The sequence below is a fragment of the Salvelinus namaycush genome, chromosome 31 (genome assembly GCF_016432855.1).
Source record: "Salvelinus namaycush isolate Seneca chromosome 31, SaNama_1.0, whole genome shotgun sequence".
NCBI classification, from domain to species: domain Eukaryota; kingdom Metazoa; phylum Chordata; class Actinopteri; order Salmoniformes; family Salmonidae; genus Salvelinus; species Salvelinus namaycush.
The window spans coordinates 3,309,979-3,335,112 of record NC_052337.1 but is presented as its reverse complement, the minus strand read 5'-3'; the positions used below and the strand labels follow the sequence as shown (position 1 = coordinate 3,335,112).

Genomic DNA, 25,134 nt, shown 5'->3' with positions numbered 1-25,134 from the left:
TGCATTTCTATTATATAAGTAGATGTAACAATAGATAATCCAGCCATCTGGTAAAATGTGCAACATAAGGGATAAAGAAAATAATTATGGAAGGATCACGACGTGTTAAACGGGTGAAATTAATGTCACACTCTCCCCCTTCCTTTAAGAACAGGCTTGAGCTCAACACACACTGAAGCCTATGGCCTCAGTCTGCAACAGTTGCAGCTGGTGGCTGTGACTGGCTGACTCCCCAAGCAGCCGCGATGGAGGGGGGGGGGGGGGGGGGGTGTAGGAAAAAAGGAGGGCTGGAGAGATGGGGGACGGCTCTGGGGGGCTGCAGGGGACAAGGGTTTGGGTGGGGGGACTGGAGTCCCTGTGTCTCATGGAACATGATCTCCTTTGTGTTAAGGGGAGGGGAAAGGGGAGGTCCCTGCTCACGACTTGATTACTACGAGACGAAAAGACTGCCTTACCTCTAATAGAAAGAGAGTAAGAGAGAGAGTGAGAGTGAGAGTGAGAGTGAGAGAGAGAGAGAGAGAGAGAGAGAGAGAGAGAGAGAGAGAGAGAGAGAGAGAGAGAGAACAAGAAAGAGAAAGAGAAAAAGAGAGAGAGAGAGAGAGAGAGAGAGAGAGAGAGAGAGAGAGAGACAGAGACAGAGACAGAGAGAGAGAGAGAGAGAGAGAGAGAGAGAGAGAGAGAGAGAGAGAGAGAGAGAGAGAGAGAGAGAGAGAGAGAGAGAGAGACAAAAGCCAAAAAGGAGGGGGGGCTCTGTTGAAAAACAGACTAAGGGGCTGCTGTGGTAGAGGTGACAGAGTCGGTGTTAAGACTATGACAGAGCTGGAGGAAACATGTTCAGGTGTTCAGCTTTTATCAATGGACTCCAAACAAAAAGGTAACAAAGTCTGCATCTGTAGCGTATGAATTAACTAAACGGGGGAAACCTTTGATAAAGTTTGGACACTTATTTTGTGCTCATTAGGGTCACGGTTACTAAAGAGGAACTTTTCTAAGAGTTCGACTACCTGCTGCTTCTCCGGTGAATGAGCACGTCACGTATTGGAAGGCTTCAAAACAACATCCACTGCAGGGGAAACGTCTCTGACAGAAGATTGTGAGGAGGAGAGGGGGAGGGGGGTGGGGGACAAGAGAAAAATATCCATGGATTTTGTCATGACTTTATTCACAGAAGAGCCTTAAAATCAAACCTTCCCGAGAAGGCAAGGGATTTAAAGGAGGAAAGAGCGAGCGAGCGAGAGAGAGTGTGGTGGAGATCAACGCATTTATCTGGTAAGGACCGGTGTCCCTAATTCTGCATGCAGCTACACTTTTTTTTTTTAACAGCTTTCAGTGGCAAAGCCTGCACTTATAGAGCGCTTGTTTGAGTAGTAATTACATTTGGCTCGGTACCTTACAGCTGTGTTAACTTTTCAGAAGTGCCGCTAACTCCCTTAAATCAGGGTCTGTGTACTCTCACTGCTTATTACTTTACCATTCTCTGCTTTCATTTATTTTTGGGGGTGATGATTTAAGACAAACTACAGATAGATTGTATGATTCTGATGTAACGCAACAATCAAAACGATGTGTTATCAGAATATTATTACCAAACCAGCCGTAAAATGTCCCAAATTACAGAGCATTTTTTATTTTTTATTTACTATAGCAGTGTATAATCTGCTATCCATCCTACCTGCGATCATGGTTGCTATTGCTCCTCAAGTTCTAGGAGAATAGCTTAATTACAGTCATTTGACTCATTATGGCGGAGTCACAAGGTAAGAGCTCGGAAACCAACAGAACATGACTAAAAAGTATATGTTAGTCATACCACGAGTCAAATACCACTTAACCCAGTCCTTCTGATCAAGTCAACTACCACTTAACCCAGTTCTTCTGATCAAGTCAACTACCACTTAACCCAGTTCTTCTGATGGACAGGAGTCCGATGGTAAACAGAGGCGGTTAGCTGTGGTTAGATGCTGTCAAGCTTTAGAAGAAGAGACGCTGTCGTCTGTTTTTTTGTGTGGTGCAGACGAGCCAGAGTCTCATCCCCGGCTTCTGGGGCTCCTTTCTTGCCATGCTGTGTGTGTGTGTGTGTGTGTGTGTGTGTGTGTGTGTGTGTGTGTGTGTGTGTGTGTGTGTGTGTGTGTGTGTGTGTGGGGGGGGGGGGGGGGGGGGGTAGGCTGGGTTTCTGTATAGCACTTTGTGACATCGGCTGATGTAAAAAGGGCTTTATAAATACATTTGATTGAGTGTGTGTGGGAGGGAGTGATGCTTGTGTAAAAGTGATATGAACAGCTGAGGGGAATTGAATGACACTTCTTATCCATGCTCAGACAGGATCTTTCTGACGGGAAATACGAGAAGAGGGTAACAAAGACGAAAGTGCATGTCACTCATTCCAGAATCGTGTGTATGTGTGTGTTTGGCCTGACCCTAGTTGACAGCACCCTAATAACAAGGAGTCGGGGCAGTAGTCTTGGCTGATAACAGATACTCCGATCTTCTTCTATGACGTGGGTTGGGCAGTGGGCTATTAGTTTCCCCAATGCTCTCATAAGAGCATGTCTAAGAGCCTCGAATGGACACTATGAAGAGGGATGGGTGGAGGGGTTCTGCAGAGCACTGTCCTGTTTGGATAAAAGTGGGGTCGCTAGGTTTGCATTGGTGTGTGTGTGTGTTGAACGTATGAGGAGATAAGAGCCTGTAGCGTTGTGAGCATGACACTGAGGCATCAACTTATTTATTTACACAAATGCACCAACAAAACAGAGAATGGGAAAAATGGCTAATTCACCGCTACATCATAATATCTTGCTAAGGGAAAACTCCATGTTTTTCCATTGTAAAAATGTGCCAGAGTCATGAATGTGAAAGCTCTGGTGTGGTTTGGGTGAGACCCTGACAGACGTTTTGGAACACGTTTAACAGAGGGGTCGAGCGGAAGAGGTCAGAGGGCGGTAGTCAAAGAACGACTAGGCATCAGCATGCTTCAGTTCGGCTGGTGTCTAGTCAAACCTGGCTAGCCGAACTGAACGAGTGTGCTCGCATACTCCCTTAAAAGACCTTTGCTTAATTTTTTGTTTTTAAATGGCAATAGTATTGTTTATCCATTTTGAGATGCCTTAGCCAGTATGCACTTCCTCAAAATAGTCCGTATTAATCTAAGGTAACTCAAGAAATCTGTCATTCATGTTGACGTTTTTTGCCGAAGAGTTCTTAGTCACGCAATTTTACATCAAACGTTTGGTGCAGTATTTTTTTTTAAATTAAGAAATGTGCATGAAAACGAGTCTTGTTCAATGCCAAAAAAAGACTACTGAAGAATCCATACTGTTGACCAATCACTGACGAAGGGGCGTAGACTTCGGTTATGAACTTCGGCTTGCCTCCAGGAAAAAAATAAAAAATGTGTGCCTGAACAGCGGAGAAAAAAAAAAAAGTCCAGAAACGTCACAAAATGTCATAATATATGCACAAAAACGCTACCGGACTGTAGTGTTCTGGGAAGCATGCGGACAACTTTAGGGGCTCTCCTTGTGATCATTGACAAGTTAGAGGGTTAGGTAGAGGGCAGAATAAATATAACCTGCTAACAAGGTAGAGGCCGAGAGGAAGAGGTGAAGAGGATTTACTATGCCCAAAATCTGTCCGCGTGAGATAGACCTCCATACATTAAAAACTGATTATCAGAGAGTGTTGAATCACGTGAGGCTTAATTGATTGAATAGAAGTTATGTAATTGTTTAGGCTGTTACAAATGCACTGATATAAAGTGGATGGACATGCACTGTGTATTCGGTCAACTGAGAAAAAACAGCGAAGTTGTGCCTGTTCACACGTGTATCTGCCCTCTCTCATTGGCTAGAATAGTTCCACCTGATCTCACCCGCCTTCACTCATCGAGGACATGCATTTCAACTGTTAGAGCGGTCACTCGGCTATCTTTCATATAATTAGATAATCTTTGGTTGAGGGCAGAGTAAATATAGCCTGTTAAACAGAATAGAGATTGATGAAGTTAACAACAGGGTTGAAGTTGGAGGTATTTTAAAACGGAGCATAACAGGTGTAGGTCGCTTAACGCTCAACGAGGTTAAAGGCTTTGTTAGATTTCAATACAACTTCAAAGCTGAAGGTGATTTAGGGGATCATTTCAGATGTTATGGTGATTAATGCATCGTGAAATATTTACTGACTCTACCACATATAAATGTGAACTGTTTTTACATACATGTGCTATTTTTCACTCGTGTTATTTTGCTTTAAACGTTTGCCTGACTGAACGGTGTCCGTTGTGATATCTGATCTCTAGTCATTTCCTCTAGCAGCCAGACAAGGGTCCCTCTGATGGCCACAAATTGATAGCAGCCTACTTAAAATACCCACAGAAGGTAATGACCGACACACCACAGAAGGTAATGACCCACACCACAGAAGGTAATGACCCACACCACAGAAGGTAATGACCCACACCACAGAAGGTAATGACCCACACCACAGAAGGTAATGACCCACACATACAGAAGGTAATGACCCACACCACAGAAGGTAATGACAGACACATACAGAAGGTAATGACCCACACCACAGAAGGTAATGACAGACACATACAGAAGGTAATGACAGACACATACAGAAGGTAATGACCGACACATACAGAAGGTAATGACCGACACATACAGAAGGTAATGACCGACACATACAGAAGGTAATGACCGACACATACAGAAGATAATGACCGACACATACAGAAGATAATGACCGACACATACAGAAGATAATGACCGACACATACAGAAGGTAATGACCCACACCACAGAAGATAATGACCCACGCCACAGAAGGTAATGACAGACACATACAGAAGGTAATGACCCACACATACAGAAGGTAATGACAGACACATACAGAAGGTAATGACCGACACATACAGAAGGTAATGACCGACACATACAGAAGGTAATGACCGACACATACAGAAGGTAATGACCGACACATACAGAAGGTAATGACCGACACATACAGAAGATAATGACCGACACATACAGAAGGTAACGACCGACACATACAGAAGGTAACGACCCACACATACAGAAGGTAACAACCCACACATACAGAAGGTAACGACCCACACATACAGAAGGTAACGACCCACCCATACAGAAGGTAACGACCCACCCATACAGAAGGTAACGACCCACACATACAGAAGGTAAAAGAACAATTGTGAACAAGTAATTCCTATCCCGCTGGAAGGGGAGTCAGAAGAGGGTAAGGCCTCACCATACCTGGCAGAGCACACACGCTGCATTATCTCAGGGGAAGGTACTCACAATTTAGAATGCCATTTTTTTACTCAAAAACTAGATATGTAACCATGGCCACAACCAACTGTTGTAATTGGTCAAAAGCAATAAAACAACAAATGCTTCCATTAAAGTCTAATTGTGTCACACAACAATGCAAACTTAAATTGAAGCAAAGCTTATATAGACATTTTTAATTGGCCAAAGGCCCCTACAGAAATTCCAGCTACAGTAGGCTATAAAGTCTGCTAAAATGGAAAAGAGTGAGGTCACACTTAAAAGCAATGACATAACCATTTGATATGACTTGCTATTCGAGGTTCAAGTCAATCAGGGACAGATGGGTGCCGGTGTGTTGGGGGATATTTCCACAGTAATAAGGCTGAAAAGCATCACCTGTACATATGAGAACGTGTACAAGCTGTAACTCATGAATGAGACCATGCCTAGCAAAATAACAGCAATGGAGTCAAAACTACCCAATCCAGTCTCAAATCAAAATGTGGTGATCCCTAACCCGGGGGAAAAGAAAGTCACCTATCCCAAAAAACACATGACCAATAGTGTGTGGACACCTGCTCGTCGAACATCTCATTTCAAAATCATGGGCATTAATATGGAGTTGGTCCCCCCTTTGCTGCTATAGGAAAGGCTTTCCACTAGATGTTGGAACATTTCTGCGGGGACTTGTTTCCATTCAGCGAGAAGAGCATTAGTGAGGTCGGGCACTGATGTTGGGCAATTAGGCCTGGCTTGCAGTCGGCGTTCCAATTCATCCCAAAAGTGATCGCATACTTTTGTATATATATATATAAAAAGAAAAATGGGGAAAGGGGGATACCTAGTCAGTTGTACAACTGAATGCCTTCAACTGAAATGTGTCTCCTGCATTTAAAACAACACCTCAATCAGAGAGGTGCGGGGGGGGCTGCCTTAATCGACATCCACGTCATCGGCGCCTGGGGAACAGTGGGTTAACTGCCTTGCTCAGGGGCAGAACGACAGATTTATCCCTTGTCAGCTCGGGGATTCGATCCAGCAACCTTCCGGTTACTGGCCCAACAACAGAGAATGTAGCTAGGCTCCATGCCAACCAGTAGTTGATCTTAACATAGAGACATTCCTTCAATACACCCTTTGTGGGATATATCGAGCTATTTGGATAATTACTCCAAGTGATAATGGATATTTTGATGCCAGAGGTAGATAAGAGGCTCCAGGAGACACGGGATTTCAATACATGCGAGTGTTTATACTCTGATGCGAAGCAGACCTTGAGGTGGTAGAACACAATCCTCACATTCCATTAGCGCATCCTCAACCAAAACATCTTCCAATAAACCCACTGGTTTAGATTTCTCAGTTCAAAATGGGATTCATCAGGCCGGGTAGAACACCTGAGATAGCTGACCGGGGATGTGCGATAGTGGTGGAACAATAACATCTCCTTGTGTTGGTTACCGTTTCTATGCAGAGGGTGCCAATGAAAATTACGAGCAGGGCTTGGCTTTAACGGAGTGCTTTCGTTAAAATGTTTCAAAACTGACTGTGTACTTACTGGGACAATTACAGAGCCGACTGTCTTTTGCTTCACGATACATTTCTACACTGAATGTCTGTTGTCAATGAATGTTGTTGGGCGAGGAACAGACTTAATAATTTTTCTCCTCCTCTCTCTTATTTTTTCCAAAAACAGAGACCATTCTTGTAAGAGTGCTACACAGACTGCAGTATGATTCTCCCTGTGGTTGTTCCTCTGGTACTGCTGCTGGTCTGCGGGCCGGGCTCCACACTGCAGGCGGAGGCCGAGGAGTTGGAGAGCATAGATGAGGTTCTGGAGCGGGAGTTCCTCTACGCTGGACGCACCAAGCGTGCTGTGTCAGCTGACGCCTCCTCGCAAGTGGACAAGTGCTCCTACACCTTTATCGTCCCCCAGCAGAAGCAAACCGGCGCCATCTGCGTTAACTCCAAGGAGCCCGACAGCCTCCTAGAGAACCGGGTCAACAAACAGGAGCTGGAGCTACTGAACGGCGAGCTTCAGAAGCAGCGGCGACAGATGGAGTCGCTGCAGCAGCTGGTGGAGGTGGACGGCGGCATCGTCAACGAGGTCAAGCTCCTGCGCAAGGAGAGCCGCAACATGAACGCTCGCGTCACGCAACTCTACATGCAGCTGCTACACGAGATCATCCGCAAGCGCGACAACGCCCTGGAGATGTCGCAGCTGGAGAATCGCGTGCTCAACCACACCTCTGAGATGGGTCGGCTGGCTTCGCGCTACCGTGACCTGGAGCACAAGTACCAGCACTTATCCGCCCTCGCCGGCAACCAGAGCGCCATCATCGTGCAGTTGGAGCAGCATTGCCACCGAGGTGGCCACTCGTACGGGGGAGAGAGAGAAAGGTCTCGTCCTGTTCGCCCTCAGCCCCCCGTGGTGCCACAACAACCTACGCAGCAGAGGCCGGTAGCGCCACCAGTGGCTAGTAAACCCTACCATCCGCCCACATACACCCGCAGCAACCAGATCACCAATGAAATCCAGAGCGACCAGAACTCCAAAGCTTTGCCACCTCCGCTGCCCACCATGCCCAGTGGCACTCACCAGCCATCCACAACAAACAAGCCCTCAGGTGAGTACCTTCCCCGGCACTTACCAGCCATCCACAACAAACAAGCCCTCAGGTGAGTACCTTCCCCGGCACTTACCAGCCATCCACCACAAACAAGCCCTCAGGTGAGTACATTCCCCTTCTGACCCCCCCCCTTCTCTCTCTCCCTCTATAGTGTTATTAATGAGGTTAAATAGAAGCAGTAACTCAACTTCTCAGAGAAGTCAGTAAACTCAAGAAAAGTTTATTCAGTTATAATCTTCAAAGGGAGCTCCTGCCAAGACCTGTACACCACATCCATGTGACCATAGCCTTACACTATGCCCATGTGACCATAGCCGTACACCACGTCCATGTGACCATAACCTTACACTATTTCCATGTGACCATAGCCTTACACCACGTCCATGTGACCATAACCTTACACTATGTCCATGTGAGCTGTGTGTCAATCCGAAAGGGAGAATGTGTGAACACACTCCAAGGTAAAAACTTCTCCTCTCAATGAGGTTTCACAGCAGATTTATGTAAATAATAGTTTCATTAATTATACAGCTCATAAATTGTTCTAGACAGCTTTTCTTAAGTGTCTCCCTCCAACCGGAGAGCTCGAAAGAGTTCCTACATTCCAAAGAAAACACACTTTACTCAGTCACAGGAGCATATAAAGAGAGGTACATTTATCCATTCTGCTGTGACACAGAACAAATCACTTTCACTCCTCACAAATCGTCAAGACAGGGAAAAAAGCTGACGGGCATACACAGCGAGACTCTGGAAAGGGTCTTGGCTAGCAGCCCATCTAAACACACCTCAACAATATTTACTCGAGCCGTGCGTTGTCCGAAGCAGTCCGTATGTTTCAATACACTGCAGACTTAAAATGGGATTAGGCTGAGAAGAGTAACGAGTCTGAGATTTACTCTGAAAAGAATACAGGCAAACAAACAAAAAATGGCTAAGTTTACCCTAACCCGGCAAACATATCAAACTCTTCCTTGTGACTGCGCATCCCAATCCAGGATCTGAAGATCGCGGCGTCTGAACCATGGTTTTCTTAGGTCTGGATAACCATATTTTGAAAGTGAACAGAAGGATCCGATGGTGGGGATGCAGAGAGCAGAACCACACACACACAATCGCTGACTGCTGAGAGTTAGGAGCATGCAGAGCATTGTCTCAGTGCAAAAAGCCTCAATCAACTCTGAGTTTTTTTGACAACCAGGAGACACTGTACAGATGATTGAATTTAAAAAATGGTGGCAGCATTCCCACATGGCTTCAGATCATCTGGGTAGCTTCTGTTTGACAGGTACTGGGCGGAGTGTCTCCAACGCCTGAAATGGGAACAATTGGCTTAGCCCCTTGTTTAAAAAAAATAAAAAAGGTTACAAACAAATTTGAGCACCCAAACACACACCTTTCAGCATCCACTTAGGACTGAGATGTGTTTAGATGGTGCTTTTCATCACTACGTAGATGCCGTGGGGCATTCACCAGTATGCTGAGTGTTCCATTGCTATGCAACAGGTGAGCAAGTCTGCCGCAAGGTCAGAACTAATACAGTACTTAGAGAGGAAAAGAACATGTTTGATAAAGAAACTAATCGTTTTGGAGAAGAAAAAAAAGGCACCTACAGCAGAATTGCTGTCATATTCCAGCAACACCCTTCACTCAATAGAATCTGCTAACACAAATTAAAACACCTTCTCAGTACTGTCCATGCAAAACAGTAAATGACATTCCTAGAGATTACACATAGCTCTCCCTACTCTTCCAAAAGGCAACTTTCATAATGCAAGTCACAAAATGTACTGTACCCCAGCTGTGTACGAGTGTACAAATCATTAGGCTAATATTATAATAAATAATACAATCATTAGGCTAATATTATAATAAATAATACAATCATTAAGATTCTGAAGATCATCTTTGGACCCAGGCTTGAATCTTAATCTTCGACATGACAGGGAGCGATGGCAACGCCAGGCTCGGTATTCTTAGTGCCATCTTGGAAAGGATATGAGGGACCAAACAGGGGCTTGGGATCTCAGGGATTAGCTATAATTTCTCAGGCTCTGGGATATCTAACGCCTCAGTGGAAAGTATAATTTGTCAGGCTCTGGGATATTTTACACCTCTGTGGAAAGTATAATTTGTCAGGCTCTGGGATATTTTACACCTCTGTGGAAAGTATAATTTGTCAGGCTCTGGGATATTTTACACCTCTGTGGAAAGTATAATTTGTCAGGCTCTGGGATATTTTACACCTCTGTGGAAAGTATAATTTGTCAGGCTCTGGGATATTTTACACCTCTGTGGAAAGTATAATTTGTCAGGCTCTGGGATATTTTACACCTCTGTGCAAAGTATAATTTGTCAGGCTCTGGGATATTTTACACCTCTGTGCAAAGTATAATTTGTCAGGCTCTGGGATATTTTACACCTCTGTGGAAAGTATAATTTGTCAGGCTCTGGGATATTTTACACCTCTGTGGAAAGTATAATTTGTCAGGCTCTGGGATATTTTACACCTCTGTGGAAAGTATAATTTGTCAGGCTCTGGGATATTTTACACCTCTGTGGAAAGTATAATTTGTCAGGCTCTGGGATATTTTACACCTCTGTGGAAAGTATAATTTGTCAGGCTCTGGGATATTTTACACCTCTGTGGAAAGTATAATTTGTCAGGCTCTGGGATATTTTACACCTCTGTGGAAAGTATAATTTGTCAGGCTCTGGGATATTTTACACCTCTGTGGAAAGTATAATTTGTCAGGCTCTGGGATATTTTACACCTCTGTGGAAAGTATAATTTGTCAGGCTCTGGGATATTTTACACCTCTGTGGAAAGTATAATTTGTCAGGCTCTGGGATATTTTACACCTCTGTGGAAAGTATAATTTGTCAGGCTCTGGGATATTTTACACCTCTGTGGAAAGTATAATTTGTCAGCCTCTGGGATATTTTACACCTCTGTGGAAAGTATAATTTGTCAGCCTCTGGGATATTTTACACCTCTGTGGAAAGTATAATTTGTCAGGCTCTGGGATATTTTACACCTCTGTGGAAAGTATAATTTGTCAGGCTCTGGGATATTTTACACCTCTGTGGAAAGTATAATTTGTCAGGCTCTGGGATATTTTACACCTCTGTGGAAAGTATAATTTGTCAGGCTCTGGGATATTTTACACCTCTGTGGAAAGTATAATTTGTCAGCCTCTGGGATATTTTACACCTCTGTGGAAAGTATAATTTGTCAGGCTCTGGGATATTTTACACCTCTGTGGAAAGTATAATTTGTCAGGCTCTGGGATATTTTACACCTCTGTGGAAAGTATAATTTGTCAGGCTCTGGGATATTTTACACCTCTGTGGAAAGTATAATTTGTCAGGCTCTGGGATATTTTACACCTCTGTGGAAAGTATAATTTGTCAGGCTCTGGGATATTTTACACCTCTGTGGAAAGTATAATTTGTCAGCCTCTGGGATATTTTACACCTCTGTGGAAAGTATAATTTGTCAGGCTCTGGGATATTTTACACCTCTGTGGAAAGTATAATTTGTCAGGCTCTGGGATATTTTACACCTCTGTGGAAAGTAGAGCCCGGGGGATCATAGTCATCCCTGTAGAGATTTTAAAGATGTTTGTGGGTTTTGCCTTCTCTGCTTAATCCATAGCAAAACTAATTATATTACTACCACTGTTGTACCTTTACAAATGATACCACTATAATGATGTTGCCCAACTTCACTTTTTTTGGTTCTACGACTTTAGAGTATCTTTAAAATCCAGTAGGGTGTGAAAATATGTTTCCCAGTACGTAAGGATGATATTTTCAGGTGGAGGGAATGAACGACAATTGGAAACAATTTGTCAACAGACTGGATTAGTCAATCTTAATAAGGAATCCCTTGTTCTTGAAGAGGCATGTCGATGCCGCCCTGCACAATGATAGATTAACTCCTGCAGGAAGAGGGGGGGGTTAACGAAAGCTTATCACTTCAATTAAATTGGCAGTGGAGAGCTTCTCAGGAGCGGGTTGGCAGACACTGTGGAAAGAATCTAGCAACCCGCTGATTCACAAGGTGTGAGGAGGATTTGAGCCCCCGGGTCTATGAAAATGACAACACCTTTCCAACCAAGGAAATTAAAACGAGGATAGAAGCAGGGAAGGAGAAGGGATACGTGCGGGGAGAACAACTGCACAGCAAACACAGAACAGCTATTAATCATATATGATAGAAGCCAGACCAGTATTAGATAGGGGCTGGTTTTCATAGAAGCCAGACCAGTATTAGATAGGGGCTGGTTTTCATAGAAGCCAGACCAGTATTAGATAGGGGCTGGTTTTCATAGAAGCCAGACCAGTATTAGATAGGGGCTGGTTTTCATAGAAGCCAGACCAGTATTAGATAGGGGCTGGTTTTAATATAGGAAAAGAGACACTGGTGACCCACTCTCTCCCCACAGACCCCCCTCTCCAGATAGCATATGAACACGTTATTAACCATGACAAAAATGTTTAGGATTACAGTAAAAAAGCTTTAAAAATGTAAAATTTTCTCTCAGCCTCGTGGTAACATTCGTAGAATAGCATGAGATTAGCTATAAAACTGAAATAAAGAAAAATTGCCTTATGGGCATTTTGGGGGGAATTGCAGGAAGTTAGTGGTTTTCTCCTAAAAAGGGGGGCCTTGCAAAACTGCGGTACGCCACTGAAAAAAGGTGAATTAACTGCAGTAACAAGAGCCTGCTGGTTGCTGCTGGAGCTGACGACAAGCTGGGAGCGAGAGACTGCTTAGGGGATATCAAATGCAGACATATCCCCCCCCCCCCCCCCCCCACACAGTAGTCCTTACAGCCTTCAGTTTCTGTCCGACCAGGAGTTCTCCACAGTGGGCATTAAATCAGTAGAGAGAGGAGAAGAAAGTAAAGCGGAAGCATCAGCTCGTAAATACAGGAGCAGATCTGTATGCTAGGAACCAGAGTGTATCCGCAAGGGCCTGGGGGAAAGCGAAAGAGAAGACAAATTAGATTTGTCTGGCCCATTTTCATTGGCAGTAGGTGACAGTGAGCTTCCCGCAGAGCTTGACTACCGCTTGAATTACCTCAGGCCTTTTTAAATGTTCCCCGTGTCCTCCTAAATAGTGGAGAGACCGGTCTAAAAGTGGTGACATCATGATTTACACTGATTGGTCAAAACGTGTGAAATAAACCACACCCTTTAACACCAGCAGCGCCTGGCCTTTCAGCCTATCAGAACCTGCTAGAGAACGTTGAGAACGTTGCCGGGCGTCCCCTTTAGACTAAGCGTGGGGCGGCAGCGTAGCCTAGTGGTTAGAGCGTTGGGCTAGTAACCAAAAGGTTGCAAGTTCGAATCCCCAAGCTGACAAGGTAAAAATCTGTCGTTCTGCCCCTGAACAAGGCAGTTAACCCACTGTTCCTAGGCTGTCATTGAAAATAAGAATTTGTTCTTAACTGACTTGCCTAGTTAAAAAAAGGTAAAATAAACATATCAATCCACAAGGTGCGCAAACATAAGCACCAAGGCTTGATAAATAGTGCATAAACAATTGTAAAGCATGAATTGCATGTCGAAATATATAAGTTATTTGTTTAGATAGAATCAAGGGTATGTTTTGTATAATTCTACAAAACGCATGCCTAAGAGACAGTTTTTTGATCATTCAATGACGCATCAACATTGTAACAGTCTAATAAACACATAAATGCTATCGGAAGAATAATCAGTTGGTTGTGTTTATAAAGGTCGTAGGTGACATTAGAACACTAAAAAACTATTATTTCTAAGTACATAATAGAATGTTGATTAGTTTGTGTTACTCTAGGCTGTAACTAACAAAACACTAGTTCCAAGTCCATCACAATGTATTTAACATTTATTAGGTAAGTGGTCTTTGCTTGGGCCTCCCGAGTGGCGCAGTGGTCTAAGGCACTACATCACAGTTGCTAGCTATGCCACTAGAGATCCTGGTTTGAGGACAGGCTCTGTCGCGGCCGGCCGCGACCGGGAGACCCACGTGGCAGCGCACAATTGGCCCAGCGTTGTTCGGGTTGGGGGAGGGTTTGGCCGGCAGGGATGTCCTTCTCCCATCGCGCTCTAGCGACTCCTGTGGTGGGCCGGGCGCATGCACGCTGACACGGTCGCCAGGTGTACAGTGTTTCTTCCGACACATTGGTGTGGCTGGCTTCCGGGTTAAGTGGGCATTGTGTCAAGAAGCAGTGCGGCTTGGTTGGGTCATGTTTCAGAGGACGCATGGCTCTCGACCTTCGCCTCTCCCGAGTTCATACGGGAGTTGCAGCGACGAGACTACCTACCAATTGGATACCACGAAATTAGGGAGAAAAAGGTGTAAAAGTAAATATATATATATATATATATATAGTATTTTCTTAGAATCCAGAGCAATGCTGCCGCATGAGTGGTCATGTGCTGAACCCATGAACAGCGCAGATATTCTTGGAAAAAGTTACATTTGGAAATACAGCTGCACCTCTTGAATGTTCGGACAAAGTGTCATAGAACCTGCAGAATATGCTCTTTCTGATACTATATAGAAATCTAAATGTTTTACTTTCATGGCTCGCCGAGGGAGGATTTGATAAAGTGATGCTCCTTTCTCTGCATCTGTCAATACCAAGATGCACAATGGTACAACTGATAATATTGTAATTCAGACTATTATCAATGTATTCTTGTCTTATTATGTGTAGCTTAGGTGTAGTTTCAATGGTCCGGCTTCACAGGCCGACTGGAATCGTTTGCTTCCCAATGCTCATCAACTTGGATAGAGTCAAGGATATGTTTCACATTATTCTAAAGGCCTACTGTAACATGTATGTTTTTGTTTCCCTTACAATAAATGTGATTAGTAATAGAGTTATAGTAAATCAAACAGTCCCGTCACAGCTTATTTTTTCCAAAGTATAACGTAAAAGAGAACGGTATCAAACCACAAGGCGCGTGGTCAAATTATTTGCTATAAACATGAGCGCCAACACTGATAAATAGGGATAACAAACTTATCCTTAGACTATTGTCTTTCTAAATTAAATCAACCTTTTCACCCTCCATATCATTCAGTTGGGCCTAATTTCAATTAAGTTGTGAAGTAATGTGCACAATTATCACCCATTCAGTGAGGAGAGAGAGACTCATTAGCGCCTGGCTGGGTACCAACGTCCTACAGCACATTGTCTTAACGGGTTAAGTTAGGAAAAAGTGTGAAAAAACCCCAGGTAAAAAGGCTCCAAATTCTGTTTGTGATTTTTTTTTTTACTGACAAATGAGCAACGTAAAACACAAACATTTAGTTAAAGTCAGGGAAGGAGCAGGACTTAGCTTTTTTTTTTTAAAGGGGCATTTTTTATTATTTACTAAATTAATCGTCAGTGGCAGTTGGCCGATGGCGGTTCTAGTGTTAAGTGGAGGGAGTGTGTGGGTTACGGTGATTAAGCTCTCTGCCACCATGCCACACGTCGTGTGTGGGCATCATTAGAAATAACACAGGAGTTCTCTCAGTGCTCCCACGAGATGGGGTGGGGGGGGGGGGGGGGGGGGGGGGACACACATTTAGAGTTGGGATAAAAATTCACAACTATGTGACTATGCCCAGATTACAATTTATAGTTCCAAGAAAGTCTCAGCTTGGCTGGGGATAATGCTCCTCTCTGATCCATTTTTTGATTACGGACCAGACACCATTATGTGCGATTCCCAGCACTTCTGTTTCAATATGAATTGAACACTTAAAGTTGTTGGACACACGCTATCCTGCTAGACATGGAGTCATAATAAAAACAGCACTGCAATTATCACTCAGGTTGAACCGGAAAAATCTTAAACGGTCATTGAGAGCCAGCAGGAAATGATGTCGTAGGATAGCAATGTTTGCATAAACACTGCTAGACCCAGACGGGTGGGAAGGGACAGTGACAGTCTGACACCTCCAGAAAACAGGCTGAATATCTAAATACAGGGTCATGTCAATTACTGCAGTGGTCTACAGTGCCATTTTGGACATTTCTCATGTAAAAGTCTCTGACATTTACCTCATGCGGAGACAAATCTTTGCCAGGTTTGGTCAAATATTTCTTCCTGAAATGATGAGACGATGGTTTATCATTGAAGTTTCGAGTGCACCTCAACATTAGAGGGTTTCCCCTTTAGTCAGCACTCTGGCAAAGTAAATCGGCGTCACCAGGATAAAGGAACATATGCCCAATGAAATGATATTAACAGCTGTGCTATTGAGAGAAACTTTAGAGTACCTGATAATCTACATGCTACTGTATGCCAGTAAAGCGCTACCTCTCTCCGCAGCCCTCATGCCAGTGTTGTTCTTGGCCTGTGTCAGCCTCCCGGCAGCTATCCCCCCCCCCCCCCCCCCCCCCTTCCCAAACTGCAGCCAAAGTCAATTCTAGGCCTTAAAACAGAGTTTTTCCAGCAAGAAAAAAAAAAACCTTGCGAGTCCCAGGATTTCTAAGAGAACTGTATAACCACAGAATAAGAGGCTATACTATGGAGATACTCAGCTTAGTGAATAAGCAAATGGGAACAGGTTTCCAGGGTTATTAGAAGAGATTGAGCTCAGCTGGAGGGTTGAGAGAGTGGAGTAAGCTAGGCAACTTTTCCCAGCAATCTTTCGAATCAAGGTTCTGATAAACTAAAAGGAGGAAACCCCTGAGGGAGCACAATAGCTCCCTGGACCAACCCATGCTTGACCACATCATCCAATGGAAAACCTTCCCCCAGCTGTGTTTAACCACAAGCTTTCACCCTTGAACCTTTTGTTCGCATGACACTACTTACATTATGACCTCTTTCTGCAGGGCCTTTCAAGGACTGCCTTGCTGCTCTAGAGGAGGGTCACGCCACCAGCGGCATGTACCTGATCAAGCCTGAGAACGCCAACCGGTTGATGCAGGTGTGGTGTGACCAGAGGCACGACCCCGGCGGCTGGACAGTCATCCAGAGGCGCCAGGACGGCTCCGTCAACTTCTTCAGGAACTGGGACACCTACAAGGTAAAGGTGGCTGTCTTATGTAGAACAGTAGATCCACGGTTTGATGCCCAGATAGAACAGGCAGTGAAAATAACTTTCCTTTCTGAGGGATTGAATCACGATATACTGAAGGAGCACAACACAGCTCCACTAGGAGACGTCAACAAGGGGAGTTGCTTCCCTTTAGAGAGGACAGGAAGTAAGCAATACATTCACTGCGCTGTGCCCACGGCTGTTAACACAGACATATCTTTGTTATTGAGGTTGTAATGAATATCCGCCAGGAAGTCCCATCATACTATAGGCTAGTATCAGCCAGGAAGCCCCATCATACTATAGGCTAGTATCAGCCAGGTAGCCCCATCATACTATAGGCTAGTATCAGCCAGGTAGCCCCATCATACTATAGGCTAGTATCAGCCAGGTAGCCCCATCATACTATAGGCTAGTATCAGCCAGGTAGCCCCATCATACTATAGGCTAGTATCAGCCAGGTAGCCCCATCATACTATAGGCTAGTATCAGCCAGGTAGCCCCATCATACTATAGGCTAGTATCAGCCAGGTAGCTCCATCATACTATAGGCTAGCATCAGCCAGGTAGCCCCATCATACTATAGGCTAGTATCAGCCAGGTAGCCCCATCATACTATAGGCTAGTATCAGCCAGGTAGCCCCGTCATACTATAGGCTAGTATCAGCCAGGTAGCCCCATCATATTATAGGCTAGTATCAGCCAGGTAGCTCCATCATACTATAGGCTAGCATCAGCCAGGTAGCCCCGTCATACTATAGGCTAGTATCAGCCAGGTAGCCCCGTCATACTATAGGCTAGTATCAGCCAGGTAGCCCCATCATACTATAGGCTAGCATCAGCCAGGTAGCCCCGTCATACTATAGGCTAGTATCAGCCAGGTAGCTCCATCATACTATAGGCCAACATCAGCCAGGTAGCTCCATCTTACTATAGGCCAGCATCAGCCAGGTAGCCCCATCATATTATAGGCTAGTATCAGCCAGGTAGCCCCGTCATACTATAGGCTAGTATCAGCCAGGTAGCTCCATCATACTATAGGCTAGTATCAGCCAGGTAGCCCAGTCATACTATAGGCTAGTATCAGCCAGGTAGCCCGGTCATACTATAGGCTAGTATCAGCCAGGTAGCCCCGTCATACTATAGGCTAGTATCAGCCAGGTAGCCTCATCATATAGATTAGTATCAGCCAGGGAGCCCCATCATACTATAGGCTAGTATCAGCCAGGTAGCCTCATCATATAGATTAGTATCAGCCAGGGAGCCCCATCATACTATAGGCTATAATCAGCCAGGTAGCCCCATCATACTATAGGCTAGTACTTCACTGCTCTTCAAAACAGCAAAAGGTCATTTGAGTCCAGGGTTTGATTGGATTGGTCCACACACACACACACACTCCTCTTGCATGGACAAATGAAAAGCACATTGAAGAGAAACAGCTTCACTGGACATGAGCAACAGAACCAAACCAATGCCAAGACGATCATGTGATCAAAGCAGAATTCCGGGAGATTCACTCTGAGGGGTCTCTATTCTCAGTTCCAACATTTCCATTTGATTGTGCAACCGTATCATCTTCCCAAAATAAAATCCGGAGAGTTCCAAAATGTCATTTGTTGAGTTTCTTAATTAATTATTCGACCATCTCGATAGAACAAAGTTGTCAAACAGTCGACACAAGATATCACGATACGATACTAAAATTACGTTTCGATGGGAAGTTTTGTACAGCCAATTCGATGACCTAATAGCCATGAAGTGTGGTTTCCTCCATTTGCCACGGGTCTGAACCAGAATGTCGTAATCATAAGAGCACAAAGCCAAACGTTTAGCGGCTAGAGATTCACATCCTGCAGCACAGAGGTCGGACTGGCCTATTTGGATAAATCCTACCTCCCCTTTAAAGTTGAGTCCAAGAACACAAGACATTTCCAAGCCCCACCACCCACTCTTCCTTCTGGCAACGAGGCACCTTAAGACACCCCGAATCACAAATGACAGGCTCATAGTTGGCAGGGTAATGTGCTTCCCTCCTGATTTAATCCATGTGTGGTTTAAAATGGGAGCCACAGTTACAGACGCACAGCGACTTTAGAGGAGAGGACGTCTTAAACACATCCTGCTATTATGCCACCACTCTTTCTCTGACATTATACCAGTGTCGCACATATGCGCTTTAGTCCCTTCTGCCATCTTTGACAAACGGTGAATGGGAAATGTGTGGTCCTGGAAGCATTTACTGTATGGAGCTTTCTAAGAGCTCTGCATACAAGTGCAGACTACATTGTGTGTGTTTTTGGGAGGGTGGACATTGGTATTGTGAATGTCAATGCCTTTGCACGAAACATTTAGACTTATCTACAGCAATAAAACATATCTCCCCCCCCCCTCCCTCCCTCCCTCCCTCCCTCCCTCCCTCTCTCCCTCCCTCTCTCCCTCCCTCTCTCCCTCCTGCTTCTACCCTCTCACAGCAAGGGTTTGGTAACATTGACGGCGAATACTGGCTGGGTCTTGAAAACATCTACTGGCTGACCAACCAGGGCAACTACAAGCTTCTGGTGATGCTGGAGGACTGGTCCGGTCGCAAGACCTTTGCGGAATACGCCAGCTTCCGTATTGAGGCAGAGGCAGACTTCTACAAACTAAGAGTGGGTCGCTACCACGGCAACGCCGGGGACTCCCTCACATGGCACAACGGCAAGCAGTTCACCACGCTGGACAGGGACCACGACGTGTATACAGGTGAGAGGAATATACCCTTTGGCGATGGCTGCTATTACTCAGAGGAATAGTCTACCAGACAGTGATTCATGGATACACAATAACCAACAGCAGACTTGTGTGTGTGTCATACTTAGTCAGCTCGGACACTTTCATCTTCTGATTCATTGGGTCAGACGTGGTCGAATCCAAAATCACTGTTAATCTCTGTTCTTCAGAAGTCTGCCCAATATCTATGTTCATTTCTCAGTGTCTTTCAGAAGTCTTCCGGCAGAGGTGATTAATAGCGTGCTCATTTTCCTCAACAATATCTTGCTTATTTCAAGTGAATTTCAGCACAAGTAGACATGAAGAGGTCGTTGACAGGTTTTGCCGGTCTTAAGGCACGGACACACCGGTAGCGTTAGGACCTCTGAAAAGAGTCATTTGCAAACAAAGTCTAAATGTAGAAACGGGTGTTATTCAAGATGCGTTTTCTCTTGTAAGCAAGAACAGAGAGTGGAAGACCGTCCTCGTTTCTTTATATTGATTGAATTTTTTTGCCCTTTTTTCTCCCCAATAACATGGTATCCAATTGGTAGTTACAGTCTTGTCCCATCGCTGCAACTCCCGTACAGACTAGGGAGAGGCGAAGGTCGAGAGCCACGAGTCCTCCGAAACACGGCCCCCGCCAAGCCGCACTGCTTCTTGACAACACTGCTCGCTTAAACCCGGAAGCCGGCCGCACCAATGTGTCGGAGGAGACGCCGTACAACTGGCGAGCGTGTCAGCGTGCGTACGCCTGGGGGACAAGGACATCCCGGTCGGCCAAACCTTCCCCTAACCCAGACGACGCTGGGCCAATTGTGCGCCGCCTCATGGGTCTCCCGGTCACGGTCGGCTGTGACACAGCACAGGATCGAACCCGGGTCTGTAGTGACGCCTTAAGCACTGCAGTGCCTTAGACCACTGCATGGTTGGAGTCTCTCCACAGACATCCTGCTTAGCACTGCTGCAGAAAACAATGAACAAAAAAGCAGGCCACGTATTCACAAAGCATCTCAGAGTAGCAGGTCTTTTTTTCGGTAAAAAAATGGGCTTAGGTGGTCGGCGTGGCAGGGTGCGTGTCAGGGGGGGCACGTCAGGGGGCACGGTTGGCCCGTCGGCGCTGCAGAATTTTTTTGAAAATTTTAGGACTCCCCCCATCTTGGCCGTGTTGACATTTTTGCTTTTTTTTAGGCCAATTCCCTGCAATTCTAAAAAATGTCTTCATGGGGTTGAGAGAAAATGTTGCCGTTTTAAAGCTAAGGTCCCGCAATTCTATAAATTCTGCCATGGCTAATGCTGCGCTCTTTTGCTCAAACATAATACCAAAATATATACTGCTAAATTCTCCCTAACTGTCCAGCTTTGTTTTGGTGATTGTTAGTTCTCCAAGATTATTAATAAAACATATATATACACGTCTATTATCTGTCTCTTATGTGGTTTTAGTCGTTTAAATTGACAATGAAAGTTTTTTTTAGTTTTTTTATCCCGTAAATGTATATAGAACATTGTTTGGAAGCTTAGGCGGCCTGCCCAAGAATTACAGTAGCAAAAAAAAAATCCCTGAGTAGGACTGCTGATCTAGGATCAGTTTTGCCTCTTTTCTAATGAATAAGATTATATGGACTGATCCTAGATCATAATGAATAAGATTATATGGACTGATCCTAGATCATAATGAATAAGATTATATGGACTGATCCTAGATCATAATGAATAAGATTATATGGACTGATCCTAGATCATAATGAATAAGATTATATGGACTGATCCTAGATCATAATGAATAAGATTATATGGACTGATCCTAGATCATAATGAATATAGACTGATCTATATGATAAGATTATATGGGATCCTAGATCATAATGAATAAGATTATATGGACTGATCCTAGATCATAATGAATAAGATTATATGGACTGATCCTAGATCATAATGAATAAGATTATATAGACTGATCCTAGATCATAATGAATAAGATTATATGGACTGATCCTAGATCATAATGAATAAGATTATATGGACTGATCCTAGATCATAATGAATAAGATTATATGGACTGATCCTAGATCATAATGAATAAGATTATATGGACTGATCCTAGATCATAATGAATAAGATTATATGGACTGATCCTAGATCATAATGAATAAGATTATATGGACTGATCCTAGATCATAATGAATAAGATTATATGGACTGATCCTAGATCATAATGAAAAAGATTATATGGACTGATCCTAGATCATAATGAATAAGATTATATGGACTGATCCTAGATCATAATGAAAAAGATTATATGGACTGATCCTAGATCATAATGAATAAGATTATATGGACTGATCCTAGATCATAATGAATAAGATTATATGGACTGATCCTAGATCATAATGAATAAGATTATATGGACTGATCCTAGATCATAATGAATAAGATTATATGGACTGATCCTAGATCCGCACTCCTACTCTGAAATGCTTTGTGGATATGGGCCCAGGTTGCTATAGTGCTGCAGCACAACTCAGAGCCGAGAATGAGGCGAACAAGGAATATTTAAAAAGACCATCTATGGGGGGACTTTGCCAAAGAGCATTAACCCGAGGGTTTGCACAGTGGGACAGACTGTACCGATTTCTGATCAAACCTCATGGGCAGAGCTGTGTGTATTTGGGCAGCACAGGTAAAAGTCTTTTGAAAGCATGGTTATGGAGGTATACATACTGTATTTTTCAGCTATAAAGCCACTGTACTATTTAAGAAATGGAAAAGGGTTAGGTAAAATACGGAGATGAATTATCATATGTATATATTTTTTAAACTCATTTAAAAACATACATTTGGCTTTACTTTGCATTGACTACAGCTGCATCGTTTTTTAGGTAACTGTGCCCATTACCAGAAGGGTGGCTGGTGGTATAACGCCTGTGCCCACTCCAACCTGAACGGCGTGTGGTACCGGGGCGGGCACTACCGCAGCCGATACCAGGACGGCGTCTACTGGGCCGAGTTCCGCGGCGGCGCTTACTCCCTGAAGAAAGTGTCCATGATGATCCGGCCCAACCCCAACACCTTCCACTAAGATCACAGTTTCGAAGAGCGAGAACCAACTGCAGGAAACCTTGTTTTTCTTTTTGTAACGGGCATTTTCTCCAACTTGACCTCTGTCCTGAGGTGCAATTCATTTCAGCTTCTGTCTTGGCTTTTTTTTCTTCTTCTGATTCCTTTATCGCTTTACATTCATAAATATATAGATATAGCATAAAAGTGCAATGGTTGTCTTGTGTATGGCTCACAGGGACAGGGTGATGTTTTTTCCCCCCCCACAGGTTTCAAAGCCCTCTTGCAGGATTCCTCTAGCGTTCTTTGGAGGCACAGGTCCACATGGTTTACCTTCTCGGTGAACTACCAGGGTAGTCAAGTTCCCTCTGAGGAGCTTGCAAAACAATTGCAACTACAAAGAAAGGCCCTGTGCCTTTCGGACACAGACTTTGCACATAATGCTGAATGAATGCAGAAGTGATGGTGCAGCTTTTTGTTGTGTTGTTCTACAGTTACTGACAAATGAAACCAAGAGAGAAGTTTGTATTACATTTTTTTTTGGTCATTGGTTGTGAAAAAAAAAGGGGAAATATTTTTGGGATGTTTATTGTGGTTGTTAAATAGACATATAGCACATCTCCATAAAAGTTTATATTTGACCGTTTCGAGTCACTACTGTTATCTGGCTGTTATGCAATATTAGTAATGATGCTTTAAGTTTTTTTATTTTATTTTTTACATTGAGGAAACATGACACAGGAATTCATATCTGGTGACCCTATCCAAAAACACTGACTGGAGAAAAAAAAAATGGTATTCGTTTGTTTTCTTTCCTACATTTTAAGAATATGTACAGGAAGTGACCCCAACTATTTAGAAAGCTGCATCTCTCAAGTGTCTATATTTTGGCCAAACAACTGAGCCAACAAAGAAGCTCATCCATTTCCACAGCAGAGCAGAGATTTGTGGCAACTTCAGCTTTTGCTCTGCTCAGCTACTGTGAGGAATTCCCTGTAAGGGAAGAGTGGCTGGCTGGGTGAGTGTCATGGGGTTTGAAGGGGAGGATGGAGAGGAAAGGGAGGAAAAGGAGAAAGGGGAGGATGGAGAGGATGGAGAGGAAGGAGAGGATGGAGAGGAAGGAGAGGAAGGAGAGGAAGGAGAGGATGGAGAGGATGGAGAGGAAGGAGAGGATGGAGAGGATGGAGAGGATGGAGAGAAAGGAGAGGTTGCTTGGAAAGGAGTCTTCATCGCTGTGTCCTAATGAACCATTAGGGAGAATGAGGTCAACCAAATCGATCTGACCCCCCTCGAGAGGTATGCTGACACTGTGGATGCATCACAGAGATCCTCCTAACTTACTGTTTACCAGCGAGGGCAAGGGAAGACCTGAAGCTGAATGGTGATAGTATGCTATCGAAATATATGTTCAGTGAACATATCTTTTTAAAAGTGCAGACTTTTTAAAAAAATTAACAAACAGCCCACCAGTTACATAACTAACCACCGTCCAAAACGACCCCCGACTCATCCCAGTTAACCTCTCACAATCCTTATAATCTCCTTTCATGCAGTCCGAGCTTTAAGGCAAGATGGAAGATGGTAGAAAGAACAACGTCGTAGCTTCATTGATTCAAATGGGCGATCTAATGAGGCCACTTGCTCTGAGTATTTTGCCAAACCAGAAGTCAAATAGGTTATATGTGTAACCTGTACAGTGTGTAACCTGTGTGTGGAGTGAAAAGGAAATGTGTTTTTTGCGTATCCTACTCCCCCCTGATACCCTCTCGGAGAGTGGGGTCACAGCCAGGGCCTGCCATTATTGACTGGGACCCTGGAGCAATTAAGTTTCACGTTTTTAATGTCCCATACACAAGTACAGTGAAATGTCTTTCTTGCAAGCTCTAAACCCAACAATGTAGTAATCAATATTACACCTACTGGCCCAACGCTCTAACTACTAGTCTACCTGGCATCACAACGAGACCAAGTGTGTATAACTCGATTATTATAAATCCCTTTCGGGTGAGATCCTAATCTCACGCTTCAGTTTCTCAACCTTGACAGAATACAGACAAGAGGTTCCCTGTAGTGTTCAACACAACGTCAAGACAAGAGGTTCCCTGTAGTGTTCAACACAATGTCAGACAAGAGGTTCCCTGTAGTGTTCAACACAACGTCAGACAAGAGGTTCCCTGTAGTGTTCAACACAACGTCAGACAAGAGGTTCCCTGTAGTGTTCAACACAACGTCAGACAAGAGGTTCCCTGTAGTGTTCAACACAACGTCAGACAAGAGGTTCCCTGTAGTGTTCAATACAACGTCAGACAAGAAGTTCCCTGTAGTGTTCAACACAACGTCAGACAAGAGGTTCCCTGTAGTG

At 44.1% G+C, this 25,134-nt stretch overlaps 2 protein-coding genes across 2 annotated transcripts in view; one reads left to right on the top strand and one right to left on the bottom strand.

The window, feature by feature from the left end:
- LOC120026320 (ras-specific guanine nucleotide-releasing factor RalGPS1-like) overlaps positions 1 to 25,134 on the bottom strand; it is a 202,082-nt gene that overhangs the window by 114,536 nt on the left and 62,412 nt on the right. The gene's annotated exons all lie outside the window — the stretch shown is intronic.
- LOC120026319 (angiopoietin-related protein 2-like) lies at positions 1,138 to 23,331 on the top strand. Its single transcript, XM_038971156.1, has 5 exons — positions 1,138 to 1,269; positions 6,988 to 7,918; positions 16,756 to 16,949; positions 19,436 to 19,706; positions 22,595 to 23,331. The coding sequence occupies exons 2-5, from the start codon at positions 7,024 to 7,026 to the stop codon at positions 22,792 to 22,794; spliced, it is 1,560 nt and encodes a 519-aa protein (XP_038827084.1). The 5' UTR covers positions 1,138 to 1,269; positions 6,988 to 7,023; the 3' UTR covers positions 22,795 to 23,331.

Coding starts and splice junctions, on each gene's coding strand:
- LOC120026319 (XM_038971156.1), top strand. CDS start 7,024: ATGATTCTCCCTGTGGTTGTTCCTCTGGTACTGCTGCTGGTCTGCGGG. Junction 7,919..16,755: donor CACAACAAACAAGCCCTCAG/GTGAGTACCTTC, acceptor CTCTTTCTGCAG/GGCCTTTCAAGGACTGCCTT. Junction 19,707..22,594: donor GGACCACGACGTGTATACAG/GTGAGAGGAATA, acceptor ATCGTTTTTTAG/GTAACTGTGCCCATTACCAG.